This window comes from Pagrus major, chromosome 16 (assembly GCF_040436345.1).
Source record: "Pagrus major chromosome 16, Pma_NU_1.0".
NCBI lineage: Eukaryota > Metazoa > Chordata > Actinopteri > Spariformes > Sparidae > Pagrus > Pagrus major.
In genome coordinates this window covers 7,748,107-7,765,786 of record NC_133230.1, presented here as the reverse complement: position 1 = coordinate 7,765,786, position 17,680 = coordinate 7,748,107, and the positions used below count along the sequence as shown (strand labels likewise).

General features: G+C 42.0%; 1 protein-coding gene across 1 annotated transcript; it reads left to right on the top strand.

Moving 5' to 3' along the window:
• The first annotated feature begins 1,774 nt into the window (after positions 1 to 1,774).
• plpp2a (phospholipid phosphatase 2a) lies at positions 1,775 to 17,082 on the top strand. Its single transcript, XM_073484146.1, has 6 exons — positions 1,775 to 2,199; positions 14,474 to 14,625; positions 14,713 to 14,975; positions 15,064 to 15,121; positions 15,581 to 15,757; positions 15,853 to 17,082. Exons 1-6 carry the CDS (start codon positions 2,139 to 2,141, stop codon positions 15,997 to 15,999), a joined length of 858 nt encoding a protein of 285 aa, XP_073340247.1. The 5' UTR covers positions 1,775 to 2,138; the 3' UTR covers positions 16,000 to 17,082.
• Positions 17,083 to 17,680: the final 598 nt, after the last annotated feature.

Below are 17,680 nucleotides of genomic sequence, written 5' to 3'. Positions count from 1 at the left end.
TGTGAACACTTTGTGAAGACACTGTATTATTTGTGTTTGATTTATTTTATTTTTTTGTCAATTTTTGATTGATTGTGAAGGTAAATACTGTGTTTTTGATGTGTAATTGGTGCATGTACTGTGCAGTGGGTTTAACTGAGAATGTAAATAGTGTGTGTGTGTGTGTGTGTGTGTGTGTGTGTGTGTGTGTGTGTGTGTGTGTGTGTGTGTGTTAATTGTCAGCGGGTAGAAAAAACCCCAGAATATTTTATGGCACGAGGCCTTTAACTTTAAGTAACACTGCAAACAAAGACTAACCAGATCACATGACAGTTTACAGCATTTTCCGTCCTCCTGTGTTTTCCCCAGGACATATTACTTATTTTTTCTGTTACACACGTTTTTTCTCACCTCACCTCATTATTTTGAAAACTCACATACCTCAGATTCAGACCTCTTAAATGGCTAAAATGCTGCTGACTGGAATTCATCCGCACAATGAGCCATCTTTGTAGCAGTGTGTGGTTACTTCAGAGTTGAAGTTGTTTCGTGGTTTTGTACATTATTTGTACAGTATGTTTGATTATTCACGTTTGCAGAATAAAAACAGTAGATGATGACTAAAAACTTTCATCTTTTATTTGTGTTGCATGACTTAAGTTGTGTTTTCAGCCAAGAAGATGACTCTTTTTCACAGCAGACGTTTTGACTTGTCTGGAAGGAAAAGCAAAGGCGTTTTCTAAAAACATTATCGATGACTACGCTGCATTCAAGTGTATAAAAGCGGTAAGACGTGACAGTGAGCCAGCATGCACAGTACCTGGACCCTGAGACTGAGGCAGCTGAATGACTCTGATGTGGGAAAAGGCCTTTGTGTATGGAAGACTGCTTCTGCCAAAAAAAGAGATAATAATCATAATAGTAATAATGAACTTTATTTATAGTTATATTTGTAAACAACAGATACAATCAATGAAGATGAAGAACAGTAGATAAAAAACAGGCTCATGGGATAAAATAAAAGTTATAACATGTTTCATGGCAAATCATAACCGGGTAACTTCACAAATGATGGTAAGATACAAATTATAAAAAGAAACTGAAAATGCTCACCATAAGTCAAAGCTCTTGGTGGAAGCATGGCCTAATAATAGTAATAATAATAATAATAATAATAATAATAATAATAATAATAACGTTTATGTATATCGCACCTTTAAAAACAGAGGCTACAAAGCAGAATACAGAATAAAAGCATCCCAGATGAGAAACTGGAACGAGAATGTAAAATGCAAAACAAAAAATGTAAATATGATAAAAAAGACAACCCGTCTCTATAACACAAACAGCGTATTTGGACTTTTAACATTAGAAAACACCCTTTAAAAGTGTAAATTACATCTTTTCAAATCAGTTTGGGATCTCGGGGCTTCACAGTCTTGGATTACACCAGACGAGCTGTATGGAGCCATTTTGTGCTTCTCCACCTTTAACATTTTAAAACAAGTCCCCATCTACTTCAGTTGTTTGGGAGAATGCTGCGGCACTGTTCTTGCTGTGAAGCTCCAGAAATGTTTTGTGTACACCAAAACGTGCCTACATGACTACATTTCATTTTTCGGGTGAACTTATCCTTTAATCTTAAAATGTTACTTTTATCAACAAGTTCGAGATTTCGCCTGTTAAAATACTGTCAAGCTACAGACCTACAGGTCAGATGGGTTGTGCCATCCATGGATTTGACCACGTGGGTGAATGAACTGCTCGGGTCCAGAGGGCGAACAGAGAAAGAGAAGGTAAAGAAAAAGTAAAGGAAAAGTGGGGATTTCTCTTCCAGTCCACAGGGGGGATTTCGGGAATCCGCTTTTCAGCCCGCTGCTTGTGCGGCAAGACGCGCCCCCCGTGCGTAAAAGGAGGCAGGACGCCGCTCCGCTGCTCACCTGAAACAGCGCAGTGTGCGCACAGACAGACAGACAGGCAGACAGACAGACGGCCGAGCAGGTACACAGAGGCGTGGAGCCGGAAGAGCGAGCAGGTCGACTTGTCCCGATTGTAGTTTTTTTCCACAGTAACTCCAGGCGGCTCTTTAGAAAACACCTCTGCCCCTGTGCGCTTTTAAAAACGTTTCTTTATGAAAGTGAAGCGGCACCGGAGGAAACATGACAGAGCAAGGGAAGAAGCTGATTCTGATCGTGGTGGATGTTCTGTGCGTCTTTGTCGGTGAGTGTCAACCCTTTTCTTCTCCCCTCTTCCCGACAACATGGCTGAAAATATGAGTAGTTTCAGGCTGTAACGCGCGATGTGACTAAAAAACCTGGTAAATAAAACAGCTTTTACTGAAAGGTTTGCGCAGTGACGCATGGGATTGCCCAACTCACCTGATTTGTAGATCTATTGCAGATAATCCACTTGTTGCTCCACGGGTTAGGAGAAGTTCCTGATGCCTGTTTAAAAAAAAAATCCAGGACCTGCATTGAACTTACACAATATTCTGTTGCAAACACCTGCATTAAACCCCCTCATAGGCAGTGATTTGACACTCAGCAGTGTAATCAAACATTGCAAGTCATCATTGGTCTCTATCTTGTTCAAACAGGCCAAACAGAGTGTTTCCCAACATGAGGAAGATTGCTGCTGCTGCTTGTCGGACTGTCACTGAAATGATTTTTTCCCTGGAATCATTAGAGATAAATCATCCTATCTTATCTCACTATCTGGCTTTTACTGCTGATCTGCTGAGGGAGAACAATTTGATATCATCGTGTTGACAGCGTCCGTTCTGTGGAGGTAACCCCCAACGCAGAGTTTAGCTGTCTCCCTTTTGTTTCTCTGATGAATAATTTCCAGGGATTATTTTTCTTCCTGCACCCTGTGGCCTCTTTTTTTTTCTTCTTTTTTTTAAACTTCAGGGTGAAGAGGAAGAGCAGAGATCATTGTCAATGAATCTTCCTCTTTGTGGCAGTTAAAATCCTGTTTTGGAAACTGGAGACCAGGTGTGTGTTTGCCTGTGTGTGTTTTGAGTGGTCCCCTCTGCTGTGTGTATGTGTGTACACTCTATAGGGAACAAAACTCGCTGCTTGTTGTGACACGCTCTTGGCACAAAGCCGTTCAGAGAACTGACATCTTCCAGCTGTTGGTGTCACATCTGCTCACATTTCTGTCACCATGAGGCTGATGGAGGTTGTGGTTGAGATGATGAAAGACAGGAGGAATCGTGGGGGTTCATTCCTCGCCGAGTTTCTTTGCTGTAGATGTTTTCAGGGACGATGTACGGAGGGTAAAACTTTTGTGTGTTGGTGTGGTGACTGACAGGCAGGAATGATAATGATCGTTCTGCTGTTCAACCACCTGGACACTCTAAATATATGCTTAGTTGTGTGTCTGTGTGCACACCTATGTATGTATGTATGTATGTATGTATGTATGTATGTATGTATGTCCATCTCGAGGAGGAAAAAAAAGTCTAAAGCTTCAGGGAGTACTGGACATTTACTCAAGTACTGTATTTATGTACTAATAATGAGGTACTTGTACTTTAAATCTTTGTCTTTTCCTCCCAGGCTAGTTTCTACTTCTTCCACCACACTTCAGAAGAAAAAAATCGTACTTTTTACTTCCCGACATTTATCAAACGGCTTTAACTTTACAAATTTAAAGGATGAGGTCACCCAAAAATGAAAAGTCAGTCATCATTTTTCTCACCCTCATGCCGGTGGAGAGTCCAGTGAAGTTTCTTAGTCAACAAAACATTCCTGGAGCTTCACGGCAAAACTCCCTAACAACTGAAGTAGCTGGGGACTAATTTTTTAAATGTAATAAACAGCAATAAATGAAAATAAAATGGCTCCATACAGTTCGTCCGGAGGCCCTGAGCTCGTGCACCCATGAGACGGCCTTGTTCCCCTCAGTTATGGTAGAATATAAAATAATTAAATACATTTGTTTGAATAATTACCTTCATTCATATTGGAAATATTCCCTTTTTTGAGTTTGAATTTCTTTTTGAAAACTGCATGGTTCACCTTTTTAGTAAAAACCCCACTGGGGATAAGACTGGTATTAAGGTATGAAGTGATAAGGATTTCTTGGACATACTGATGAGCAGATTTCATTGGAGAAATAGTAAATTTTTTCCCGTGGTTGGCCAAGGACTTCCTGAGAAAGTCCTTCCTGCTCTGGATGAGTAAAGTCACGTAGAGAGAACTTTAAATTTCACTGTTCTGTGTTACGAATACAGTTGTGAAATCACAGGTTTGGTGATTAATGACACGTCAAGAAAGATTTCTAAGTCAACCCTTTCGTTGGCTGACTAAGCTCGAGATTCATGTGTTTATCATCTTGCAATCATGGTGTAAGGGGGGGTATTAAAGCGTGTGAGTGCGGGCTGTGGGATTTTTGTTAGTCGGAGGTGTGGGTGAGTCAGCCACTTCCAAAAAAGGAAAACCATTAGTTTGAAAATCTGATATCCCCTTGAGGACAAGATAAACTCTGCCATCATGGTACGGGTATTGGTACGGGTATTTCCTGTACATTCACTGTTCATGTTGATTTTAAAAGTTCTAGTTCCTCAAATGTGAAGATTTGCTTCTTTTCCTTGTCAATTTTGCTGTCAAAATGCAGTTCTTTACATCTGAGAAGCTGAAATCATAAAATATTCAGCAGATTTGCTTGAAAAAATTAGTAAAACTGTATTTTAACAACCAGTAAAAACCTTCGCTAAGGTCCAGCGGTCCCCTTTAACTCAATCAAACGTATTTAAATCTGTTAGATGTTAATTTTCATTTGGATCTCGATCAAATCGTACTCACTCAAAAAATACTTGACAGCAAAATCAACAATTTATGAGAGAAATTAACGGAAATTTATATAAAAATTCCCTCGATGAGAAAAACAATTCCAGGATTTGTCTCTTTATCTGGATCCACACTAAAGGTCCATGGGGTCTGTTCTGGGCCGAGACTCATCATCCGTCCAAGTTTTGTGGAAATCCGTTCAGTAGGTTTCTTGTAACCTCCTTGGCAGACATTTCAGATAATTGATGATAAAAGTGATACTTTTAAAAAAAAACACATTTCTCGATGAAACATGTATCTTTTGTCACATTATCGATATTATGGTGTTTTATTTCCCAACTCTAGTTTCATTTTATCACAACACGTTCCTTCTTTTCCTGGTTTTCATAACCAGGTTCACGCTAACAGAAACTCTATCTCTCTCTGTACACACTAACACTTCATCTCTGTGTCTGATTTTTTAAATTATCTTCATTTATCTCATGAGAGAATCTTCATTTTCCTCCTCCCTTGTTGCTTTTTGTTTGTTTTTGATCTCCAGAACAATAATCAGTGTGTGGAGGGTAAACTATCATCAGGTTGGATCCCCCCTCATTTAGAGAAGTGTGTGTATGTGTGTGTGTGTGTGTGTGTGTGTGTGTGTGTGTGTGTGTGTGTGTGTGTGTGTGTGTGTGTGTGTGTGTGTGTGTGTGTGTGATGTGGCAGGAATGTGCTGAGTGTCCAGATTGTAACTGATCTGTGATTCTGCTCAGTGTTTTATTTCCCCTCTTCCCCTCTGCAAGTCAAACCTCCATCCTGTCATTATTTGTTACCGCTGCACACAGTTGATACGCAACTTGCAAGTGCGCACACACACACACACACACACAGATTTGATGCAGACAGATGCCACTGTCGTCAGCCACGAAGGAATTCAGGCTACAGTTGTATTTCACAGCTCAGTGAAAAACTTTTATGAGAACAGGCTGCTGTGTTTGTCTTTTTGTTTCACTATTTGTCTCCATCTTTTACTTTCTTTCTCAGTGTTATATGAGAAGATCAATACCTCTCTACCGCCAGTTAAATATGAAGCTGCAGCCATTTAGTTTAGCTTATCTTCGCATACATTCTGGAAAAAAAGGGGGAAACGGCTAACCTAGTTCTGTCTGAAGGTAACGAAGTCTGCCTAACATCTCCTTTAAAGCTCGGTAATGAAAACAGAGCTCCCTCAGGCGGCCCTGAACTTGCAATTGTTCTTTGCATTATCATGTTCGATCCTAAAAAACAAAAAAAAAAAAGAAAGCAGGGGCTTCTATCTTTCAGGTCAGTGAAGTGACACCAGAGGAGCAGAGAAGCAGGTTGATCTCTATGACGCAGATTCAATCATTTCATGATCCCAATAAGCAAAAATACCAGCGTATCCTGTGGGGAAATTGCAGATTAAGGTATTAAAACACCTTTGCACTCTTCTCTTAAATAAGCATCTATAGCAAAACTAGTTTAAATAACCCAAAAATTGGTAACTTTAAGTAATTTTTGTGTGTTTATCTGGTAACATTTGATGAAACTACATGTACAATTCTGTATTTCTTTACGGTTTTTCATCACTTACTATGGTATGCTACTCCAAAATACCAATGTAGGTCAATGTAGGCACTGGCAGACCATCTCTATTGCAGCGTTTAAAGTCTAAACAAATTATATTCAGTTTAATTCTTACAAAAACCAACACATGGATTTTTCAGGGGGTTATGAGATGGACAGGTTCTTGGCTGTTGCGGAGCTGGCTCCCGACACAGCTAGCCTTGGCTCTCTGGCCCAGAATAGTCCGTCACATAGCTCCCCGTGACGCTGCAAAGTGTTTCTTTTATACTTTTGGATTTGGTCCAGATCAAACAAGAGGTATAAGGTGTGGATTAGTGAGCTTTAGAGGTGCTGGAAATAAGATTTTGCAAGCTTTTTTAGACAATGCCAGGCTAACTTTCCCCTCCTTTTTATAAGTCTTTGTGCTAAGCTGAGTTTCTCCCAGCTGTTTATATTTAGCAGACAGAGAAGAGATTGGTATTGGCAAGAAGGCGGATACGTATTTTCCGAAAATGCCAAAATATTCTCTTAACATCACGAATGTGTTTAGATGAACCTTCTGCTCTCAGCGTTTACATCACACAGCTGAAATCCAAAGTGAAGAAACTCTCTGAACTCACTGCGTTCAGCTCGGACACTGTTATAAAAGCCATTTGTCTCAGTGTTTGTACATTATGAGACACTGAAGAGCTGTAGTCTTTCCGGCTGCCTGTCGACAAGACCGAGCCCAGCTGGTGCTGCACTTTTCAGCCACGCAGAGGTCGCCTTCAACGTCACTGTTTAATCACCTTTTTATGACTCTGGGAACTCCTTTTTATGTCGGTTCAGATATGATTCCACTTTTCATTTGTAGCCGTCACTTTCTGTCCTCTACCTATCTCTGGCAGGATCCATATAATATGTTATGTATAGGTTTGGTGTCAGAAGGCAAACCCCTGTCGGCTGTAGTCGTGAATATGGGAGGCGCAGGTCGGCAACCTCTAAAACTTAAAAGAGCATACCAGTCATTCTGGAAATTCACATGTCAGTCAGACGATCTCAGACGGTTAAGTAACTATGTTGTGAGCTTGAAGGACTCACTTCAACATGTACACAACTTACAGGTGACTGTAACATCCCCACCGTAAAGCTGTAGGTCTTTCAGCACTGAGAGGTCAACACGTTAAGAGAAACTCATTTTGCATTTCGGCGTCATGTCTTCGTCAGGGTTTGTTTTTAAAGGACACACATTATCCTCATTTCCAGGTTCATAATTGTATTTTGGGTTACTGCTAGAATAGGTTTACATGCTTTAGTGCTAAAAAACACATCAGTTTTTAGTGTCGGAGTGTCTTTTTTTAGCTCCTGTCTCTTTAAGGTCCTACTGAATACCTGCTCTGATTGGTCCGCTCACACACGCCTGAGCCAGCACCGCTAACAACGACAGAGCAGCTGTGCTAAATCAACTCTGACATGCCAAACTAGCCGCTAGGCATAAATTATACAAATATGTGACACGGTGATGGAGTGTGATGTCACAAAGTCACAGAATTAAAGGCGTGATTACTGACGAGGCGTTGTAGGAGCAGTGTTTTCTGTAGGAGAGAGGAGCTTTTGTTGGTGCAAACCTGGACCTTTTTTAACTTTTAAGATCTTTTACATGCACAAGAACCTACATAACACACTTACGGAAAGGAAAAACAAATAAAAAGCATAACAGGTCTTATTTAAGGTCTAAACATGACCATGGTGTGACATGGTGTTTTCATAGTTTAAAAAAGAGTTCCTCAGAGTTTAACATACAGCTTTTTGAAAGTTGATAATTTGATGTATTTCTGGCTCAGACAGGATGTTGATGCAGGGCAAAGTGAAGTGAGAGTTAATAAATGGCTGTTAATGTGAAGCAGTGCAAGTAAAAGGAGGGAAAAAGTGGTAATCATACTTGTTTGATGACAGTTGTTTCAAATTCTTATGTTTTATTTGTGTGAAGGTTTATATGAACCAACTGTTGGATGGAAAGCATTTGGTCTACAGACAGCAAATCCCAATGTGATGTCTTAAAATGTTTGTTTTTTTTGTCCTATGCCAAAATATAATTCAATTTATGCTCATTAAAGTAAATACAAATAGTAAATGTATACATTTGAGGAGCTGGAACCAGAGAGATGAGCTATTTCTGCTAAAATAATGACTTAAACAATGAATCAGTTATCAGGTAACGCTCATCGTCTCAACACGAGATGTACAGATTGACTTGACAGCGGTCAGTAATGACAACAAATCATTTTTTGTTAATGTGAGAATCAGTCATGAGGAATTGAAAGTGTTTGCATGTAGCTATAAAACAGCTCCACTCGCTTCTTTTAAGGTTTTGAACCGAAGCGTTTCAGAAACCTCGAAGGGTTTTGTTACAGAGCTGCTGTGGTTTCAGATTCGACTGACAACAGCTGTTGTCGTTTGTCTCTGCAGATTGTTATTTATGTGGCATTTTAACATTTTGCTGACATCGTTTGAGATGCTCGCTCCGCTGTGTCAGTGACACACGCACACACACAAATGCACGTACAGTATCTGTCCTGCCAGATATGTGTCAAAGTCAAGTGTTAACTTCTGCTCCTTGACATTCCTGTGTGAAAATGAAAGATGGATGCTGAAGAGAAAGTGTGTGTGTGTGCGTGTGTGTGCGTGTGTGTGCGTGTGTGTGTGTGTGTGTGTGTGTGTGTGTGTGTGTGTGTGTGTGTGTATTTTAGCTTCTTGTAAAACTCGGTACGGTAAGACGTGTTACTATTACCACTTAACTCTGTGGTTTTTTGAAGGTCTTTTCAGTTCTGTGGTGGTTTCATGTGAGAGAGGAAGAGCTAAACATTTTTTTTCTGTTTGAAGGTCAAAGTTGGTTTGCCAGTGCATGTCTTCAGTAAGGTATGACCTTCAAAAGATCTGCAGGATTGATTGTTTTAATTACAAAGCCCTGAACATGATGCAAACTGGAAAGTTGTCGGAGCACTCAGTCCTTTAAAAATGCACGTTAATAATAATAGAAAGCATTCAGAAATGTAGCACTCAGCAGAGGGTGAAGGATAATCATTGGACCCATGTGTCTGATTATTTTCCAGAGAGTGAGAGACAGAAGATCCTTTGTATCGACAGCACATATTTTGTGCAAATTTGTAATTTAGTCGTCCAGTACTTGATATCATTTTCCTTTTTTGTTTTGAGATGATTTGGATTGGCCGGATTGGTACATTTCTGTCCCGAAGCCCTGCTGTGTGAGGGCAGAACGTCAGGATCAGCTGGCAGAAAGGACTTGTATCTTTGTTTAAATCTTGGCACTCAAAGGCCTTGTAATCGTCTCGGTGTGGGTCAGTAGATAAGAGATGTAACCACTCAACCTTTTCATACAAAAAAGGTTTTGCAAAATATATCATCCATTGTCGTGTAGGACTTTCCCAAGAAAAATCCCCGTCCTCTCAGGAAATAATGAGTCTTCTTTCCAACAACAGTTTTCACGGATTAACTAGATTAACCCCCCAAAAAGATGAACAATGAGCCATTAAACAAGACTGGAAGTGCGAAATACAGTGCAGCGCTGGTGAGCGCTTAAGTTACAGCCAAAATAAACCAAACAAGGATCTTTCCAAGTTAAATATTAGTTTTCTGAGCGCCTCAGTGTGAATCCCCGTTAGCAAACAAACTGCAAGGCCACCGAGCAGATGCACAGATCTCACAGTCGTCGGTTGAGATTTTACATTCAGACCTCGGACAAATGTTCACCTCCTAACACCGTTACCTGTTTCTGTTTCCTATCAATGTCTCAGTTATTCACAGGCCTCCGCTGCTCATCTTGAGGGGCTGAATAACAGGAACACTTCCCACTTCCCGCTGGGTCAGAGGTCAAGGGGAAGTTGTACTTGTGTCTGATCCCAGATTCCATCATGTTTATTTTCTCAAAGTGGAATCGGGGGTGCGCTCTTTCCAGAAGAGATTGTGAAAGCGTAAAACAATACTTTCCCTTCTTCCTTTTTTTATCTCTCCGCTGGACGTTTTGTTACCGAGGACAAAAACTCAGCAGAGACTTTGTGTGTGCGTGCCACTTGTGAAAGAGCTTGGAACCAGTTTCTACATTGTTTGCAGCTGTGAAGGTTTATCGAAAGAGGAAAAACACTCGGTTACATGTAAAATGTCAGCAGGATGATAAAAGCTGTTACAGTCTGCCGAAGAGTGTATTTTTTCTGTTTTACTGAAATGCTCTACTGCATTAAAAGTAGCAGTAGTAGAACTGACATAAAATTACGGATGGTTTACAGTTTGAGTTCACTTTCCGGCACAAACCTTCAGTTTTGTACATTTTCATATCAGTTAAGGAATGAAAGGAAAGATGTGGGGAGGTACGGGCAGAAAAAACTAATTAAGAGGGTAACAAGAAAGGAAAGGAAGATAGAAAGTTGTGCACAGATTTATAATAGTCTCTAAAACTATAAAACATTGTGTGTAAAATGCATTTTGTCACCAAGCTTCTTGTCTTGTCTTCTTGAAGTTCGTGAGTTCTTGAAAAGTCAAGGCGAAGTACATCAGTACTGTACTTAAGGGAATAGTTAGACATTTTCAGAGATGCACTTCGTCATTTTGTTTCAGAGAGGTGGAAAGGATGAATGTGATTTTGACCTCTGTGTGTTTAGTGCGGAGCTGGAGCCGAGGCTGAGTTGACAGATGGGTATGGTCCGAGCAAGGGTGCCGGAAATTGGGGCAGAGGAAGTAGGAAAGGGGCCATTGCCCCTGATTTTACGGCCCTGGCCCATATTTGTTTTAAACTGCAGATCATTGTAACCCAGTTCCAGTCATTCCTGTCCACTCTAGGACAGCTGGTATTGTTTTCACCTTGTCTGTCTGACTGTGAACAGATCTTTGTCAGCAGGATGGTTTCACAACCGTGCAAGAAACATTCACAAAACTTTACAAGTGTATGGTTACGATCAAAATGAAGGCTGAGTTCGAAGACATGCGTAGTCCTCAGTACTCATGCAATACTGTACTAATGACGGGTGTCATGGCTGGTGTGATCCCGTCCCATTTTTTCACTTATGTCCTGTTAATGCATCTCAGAGTGGAGAGCTGTGTTATGTAATCTCATCACAAAACATGTGAAGTACACAAACATTCGTACGACGGATAAACTGCAGCAGGAGAATGCAACTTCCTGGAGAAAGACAGTTAATCAGGTCGGACGCCAAACCAAAAGAAAGTATTTGACCAACAGTCAACTGTCTTTCTCCAGGAAGTCCTGGTGCTGTTAAAACAAATAAAACTGCTATTACACATACATGGAACAACTTGTCTCCCCTAAATAGAGTCAAATTCTTTCCTACAAACAAGCTCTTCTCATGGAGTTTTTTTGAGTAAATTTGGGGAATGAACCTCTGTCCGCTCGGCTCGACCCAGCCTCGCCACACCAGCACCGGCCTGTAAAAACATACCAGGCCTTCTGGAATAATAGAGCAGATAAAAACAGAGGTCAGTGCCACCCAGATAATAGGATCTCTCCCTGGGCTTGGCTCCCACGGGCTGCTGGATGTTTGATCCGTAGGGGAATTGACTTCCTCACTGATTCTGTTGTTGAATAAGCTTAGTGATGGTTACAGTGTGTGAGTGTGTGTGTGTGTGTGGCAGGACCATTGCCCAACTCTATCCCCACACGTCTCCGGCCTGGCAGTGTGCAGCCACCAGAGACTTGTGTCAAACAGGCACTCTCTTATCTAAATGTTATCCTTGCACCCTGCAGAATAAACAATGGTTGGAGCTCACTTCAAAGACGAGCTGAGAGAGCACGCTTGACCTACTGGAATCATGAACCCGGAGATGTGTAGAGCAAAGTGGAGGAAGGGGGGGGCTTCCTCTGCGTGGAAATAAATTCAGTTTAATGAGGAAACTGCTCGTCATCAGATCATTAGTGGCACTTGTTCAGGAAAATGGCAGTGTGTTAGTCAGTGTGTAGAGGGTGGGGCCGACTGATCGTCTGATAAAAACTAAATCAAAACAAGGCAAACATGTAAGAAAGAGCCTGCATGTCATTATACAACTGTAAAATATACTGAACTTCAGCACAAATACACCATAAAGTCTCAAATATGCTAAATCAAGATCTGCTAGATCTGCTTTTGTCCGCAGGGGCCTCCCAGAATCAACACAAATTAAAGTTCCCCGTGTTTAATCTCATCCCAGATGTTAAATACTGACGCTTCGGGCTGGCCATCAACCCAAAGTGTCAGTATTTGACGATCCAGAGTTGAGACTTAACAATCAACCATCTTTCTTCGGGAAGTTACATTTATTTTCTTTTAAATATGGTCTCTGTTGCTTCCTCCGCCACAGAGGTTATGTTTTCACCCTTGCTCGTTGGTTGGTTTGTCAGCAGGATTACACAAAAACTAGTCAACGCTTTTCCACTAAACTTGGATGGAGGATGTGTTTCAGCCCAGAATAGACCCTGTTAACTTTTAGCGCGGCTCCTGATAAAGGGACAGATCCAGGAATTTTTTCTCATGAGTGTGTACAAAATAGGACTGCTGGGCCTCTGTGGAGGCATGTGCTCTTGTGAGTGCCAGAAACACGCATTCTTAGAGGTTTAAAATGGCTCTCAACAACATTTTTTTATAAAAGCAATGAACCTGCGGAGAATAATAACCTGAATCTGCAGCTTCCTTGGCTTTTCGGAGCTCATTGTTTAGCTCTCAGCAACTTCACTGTTTTGGTTCCCTATTACAAAGCCACATTTTCTTCCATCATAACAGCTCAACAACCATAAAAAAGTGTGGCTACTGTGCATCGAAACATTTGACCCACTGTGTTTTCACTTCTTTAGATTTGGACTTTATGAAACCTGGAAGGGAACATAAAGGATCAAGAGGTGATTTAGTATTTCTGTCCATGCAAGAAGGCGCTAACTGTTTGCTTTGGTGAATGCAACTGCTCGGTGACTCATGAAACAAAGTCCATTCATACGTTCTGTGTTCTCGTTAATATTCCTGTATGTAGAAGGAAGCAGAGAGGACGAAACACTGGCTGTAAGTGTTCACACCTGACAGGCGACGTGACCTCAGACTTAATTCTCACTCCAGTTGACATCCACATTAGTTCACATGACGTCATGTTGGAATTACCGTCCTAAAAATTACCTGTCTGGAACGTGTTTTTCCTTTTCTGTGTTTGTGTGTCCTCGCGTGGTTTCATTTAGTTCTGCCTGTCAGCGACGGTCACACACTCAGGAGGAAGGAAGCAATCTGTTAGACGAGAGCCTCTCTTACGGCGGTTAACACGCAGCTCCGGCTCGCAAAAACAAACGCCATCCATTCCTCGCTCTTATTCGCTTTGGCAGTTCGACGAGGAGCTCTTGAAAACAGGAAGACAATTTTAATAGTAGAAGTACAGCAGGTCAGTGACATCAGCCCCCAAGATTGGACTATTGTCCCTGCTCAGATTTAAGAGACAGGTTTATGTCCTCTGAACTCCGAGTCTTTTGTTTGCATCTGCAGAGAAACTGTTAAACCGAGTTTTCTAGTTTCTATGAATGCATGCCTTTTTTTTGGACCCCGTTTTATCTCTCAGCAGTTTGTGAGTGTGTGTCCTGTCCTCAGCTCCCAGGCCCTTCTCTGTGTAAACGCTGCCCTGCTGCCAAAGGTCACGGCTGTCCTATCCCAGGTGGCGCCTCTGTAGAGGGCGACTGTGACCTTGCAGAGGTGAAGCTGCTGCCACTGAGCTCCACCGATGACAGATTCATTTACTTGACAGAGTCGGGCCTTCTGGCCAAAAAAGCCCAAACATGAGTTCATCAGTGTGTTCTTAGCTGTTTCCTGAGCTGCACTTCATTGTGCTGCGGTTCACTGGTGAACGCGCAGCTGAGGGGTTGAAGCTGCTCTCAGGATGGACCTCCAGCTCTTTAAAATTGCCTCTATACATTTTTACTTCATCGTTTTTCTTTTTGGTTATGATTGTGCTTTCAGCGATGGTTGAAGAAGTCCTAAGATCTTTTGCTGTAGTAAAAATAACAGTACCACCATGTAGAAATACTCAGTTCGGAGTAAAAGTCCTGCATTCAAAGTTTTTTTAATGAGGTAAAAGTACAAACTTGCCATCAAAATGTAATCTGTGGTCTCTCGTCCCTCCAGCGGCCCTGCCCTCAGCCATCCTGACGCTCATGTTCAGTCCGTACCAAAGAGGTATCTACTGCAACGATGAGAGCATCAACTATCCCTACAGGAGAGACACCATCTCCCACGGAGGCATGGCCGCCGTCACCATCACCTGCTCCATCGTCATCGTGAGTCCCTGCATCTTGTTCGTCTGAGCAGCGCTGTTAATACACAGCAATCAAAAATGAACCCTTTTATTATAATGTGTCCTCCAGATCACCACAGGAGAGGCTTACCTCGTGCACACAAAGCGTCTGCACTCCAACTCCCAGTTCAACCAGTACCTGTCAGCCCTTTACAAGGTGGTGGGAACCTTCCTGTTCGGAGGAGCCGTCAGCCAATCGCTGACCGACCTGGCCAAGTTCACTATAGGTCGTCCCCGTCCAAACTTCTTAGCCGTGTGCGCTCCGGTCAGCTGTAACGGATACATGCTGCATATCAACTGTACCGGCAGCCCTCGCAATGTGACTGAATCCAGGTACTCGCCACTCCGACCCTCTCCATGTCTTTATGAATCTTAATTATCAAGTGTTGAGTGAATTTTCTGTTGTTTTTCCGCTCCTCAGGTTGTCGTTCTACTCCGGCCACTCGTCCTTCGGGATGTACTCCATGCTCTTTCTGTCGGTGAGTGTGTCGTCATCTTTGTTGTTATCGCGTGAGACTTTGTGTGTCCCTGAGATGTCTGTTTACCAAAGACACTCAGAAGCGACTCATAACAGGAGGGGGTGGTCGACACAGACACAGAGCTGACGTCTGAAAACATCATTGTTGTAACACCACACACTGTACAATGGCCGGAAGATGACAGGTTGGACTGTCTAATCCCTGTTAGTGTTGAGTTAGTTTTATATACAGCAGGGTCGTCGTTTTGTACAAATTCATACTAAAACTGAACTTTCTGTTCCAATGAGAAGAAGCTCAGTAGAAAAATCAATCATATTTGAGATATAGACCAAAAAACTCTGCCTTTATACTGTTAGAAGACATTTGTTGGGAGAAGATTTAGCAGTTGAATCTGTAGAGTTTATAAAAAATGTTTTAATTCAAATAACATTTGATTTAATGTGCGTTCTGTGTGTGCAGCTCTACGTCCAGGCCCGGATGCAGGGGAAGTGGACGCGGCTGGTGCGACCGACCATCCAGTTCTTCCTGGTGGCGTTTGCGGTGTACGTCGGATACACTCGCGTGTCGGACTACAAGCATCACTCGACCGACGTGATGGTGGGGCTGCTGCAGGGAGCTCTCATCGCCGTTCTCACCGTGAGTACGACCGTGCGATTCGATGTGTAACCAGCGCATTATGTTTTACCTTGCACACTCTCCTCATCTTAACCCTCCCCTTCTGTTCTTCAAAGGTCCGATACGTGTCCGACTTCTTCAAGCAGCGCCCCCCTCCCTGCACGCGGCAGGACACGGCGGAGGTCGAACACCTGGAACGCAAACCGAGCCCGCAGCCTCCCGACTCGCAGCAGAGGAACCACTACAGCTACTCTGGACCCTAATGAGCTCCTGACAGCAGCAGCAGCAGCAGCTACTCTTACTAACCTGCGCCTACAACTCTCTAACAGCAGCTCCGTTACCAAAGGACCTGTGACTTGTACAGAACAAAATAGTGCAGCAACCACTACCTGGAAATCCAGACTCTGCCTGCTCCACCCGGAGACGACTTCTCAACTTTTTTTACAGCTATGAAGACTTCCCAAAACCTGTTGGAACAGAAGCTCCGTCTGTGTGTCTCTACGTCAGGGTGTGTGCGTGTTTTTTAATGAAAATGTGATTGATTTGTAGTGTTTTTCTGTTCGTAAGTGTGCAATGATATATATTTTTATGTTCGGTTGCGTTTTATGAGGAAAAAAAAGGTTTTTAGACTTGCTGGGGAGATTACACGCTGTGAGTTAAACTGAAAAAGTGCCGCTGCAGGCTGCTACAGAGATCTGTAAATTTCAAAAAACACCCACCAAAGATTTCAATCTGTCCTTGGGTGGCGTGACAAACACCTCGGAGGCTGAATGTTGTTCACTTTGTTGCTTATTGCAGTCAGATAAGACGTTTTGTTTTACCCACACTGGAGCTAGATTTTATCTGCCTTTGTCTCTATATTTTACTGTCTTTAGAAGATATGCATGTAATTATTATGGACTGCTTTAACTACATGATTATGTATAGTGCTAACATTTTTATTATGTTTTTAACTACTGTATCTAATAAATTGTGTAGCTTTTAAAGAATGTATCACCACTCTGCTGTGACGCGACAGTGCAACTTTTTGAGCTGGCAACGATATTCTGGATGTTTTTACTTCCTTGTGTAGACGGATTTCCCCTAAAAGGCTCACCAACTACAAATAGAGACATTTTTGGGACACGTTCATCCCATAAATCTTATTTTATTTCAGTTTCTTGCACCTGAAGTGCTCGTGGAGCCACAATGTCGCTCCAAGTTGAACTAAACACACCTTCATGGACCTCCTTCCTTCCCTCTTTATAAGCAAGTGTAACCTATTGTTGAAGCTGCACGTCATGTAATCATTTCTATCAGCCAGTCGGTTGTTTTGTGTAGTTTTTCTCCATAAATATTAGCCAGCGTGTCGTCTTTGAGTGCTTACTTTAAGGAAATGCAAAGGGGGTTTTTTGTGGCGAAGCAAGGGAATGTTTTTGGTGTTCTCTGTTTTCATTGGAGCATTTCTCTGCCGTGTTCTTGTTAAACACACTGACGCAGGGTTCGTGTCTGGACCTGAAGGGATTCCTCCGTGCCGAAGGAATGGGGCTGTGACACCACGTCAAAGGTGGTTTAAAAAACTTCAGTTATCAGCCTGGTTATGAGTGCTGTGAATATTATATTTTTCAAGTCAGAGGCATGATCCTAACCACGGCGGCTAGTTCAGTTTTGGTTTGACTTGCCACTTTAAGACAATGGAGGTGAATTGACTTTAATTTGTGGTGCTCACGTCAATGAAAAATCTTCTTCCAGAGAAAGTGTGATTACTCTGAATAATCCACACGCCTTGCAAGGTCTAGACCAATATGACATCACTATCAGTCAGCCAAAATGTAGTAGTAGTGAAAGTACAGAATTGCATAAAATATGTCTGACTGATTAAGAAAAAATGCTGCCGTTAACATATCCTGTTATTACATAAAATTATTCATCAGTTTTTGCAACTCAACAGAAATCCTGTATCGG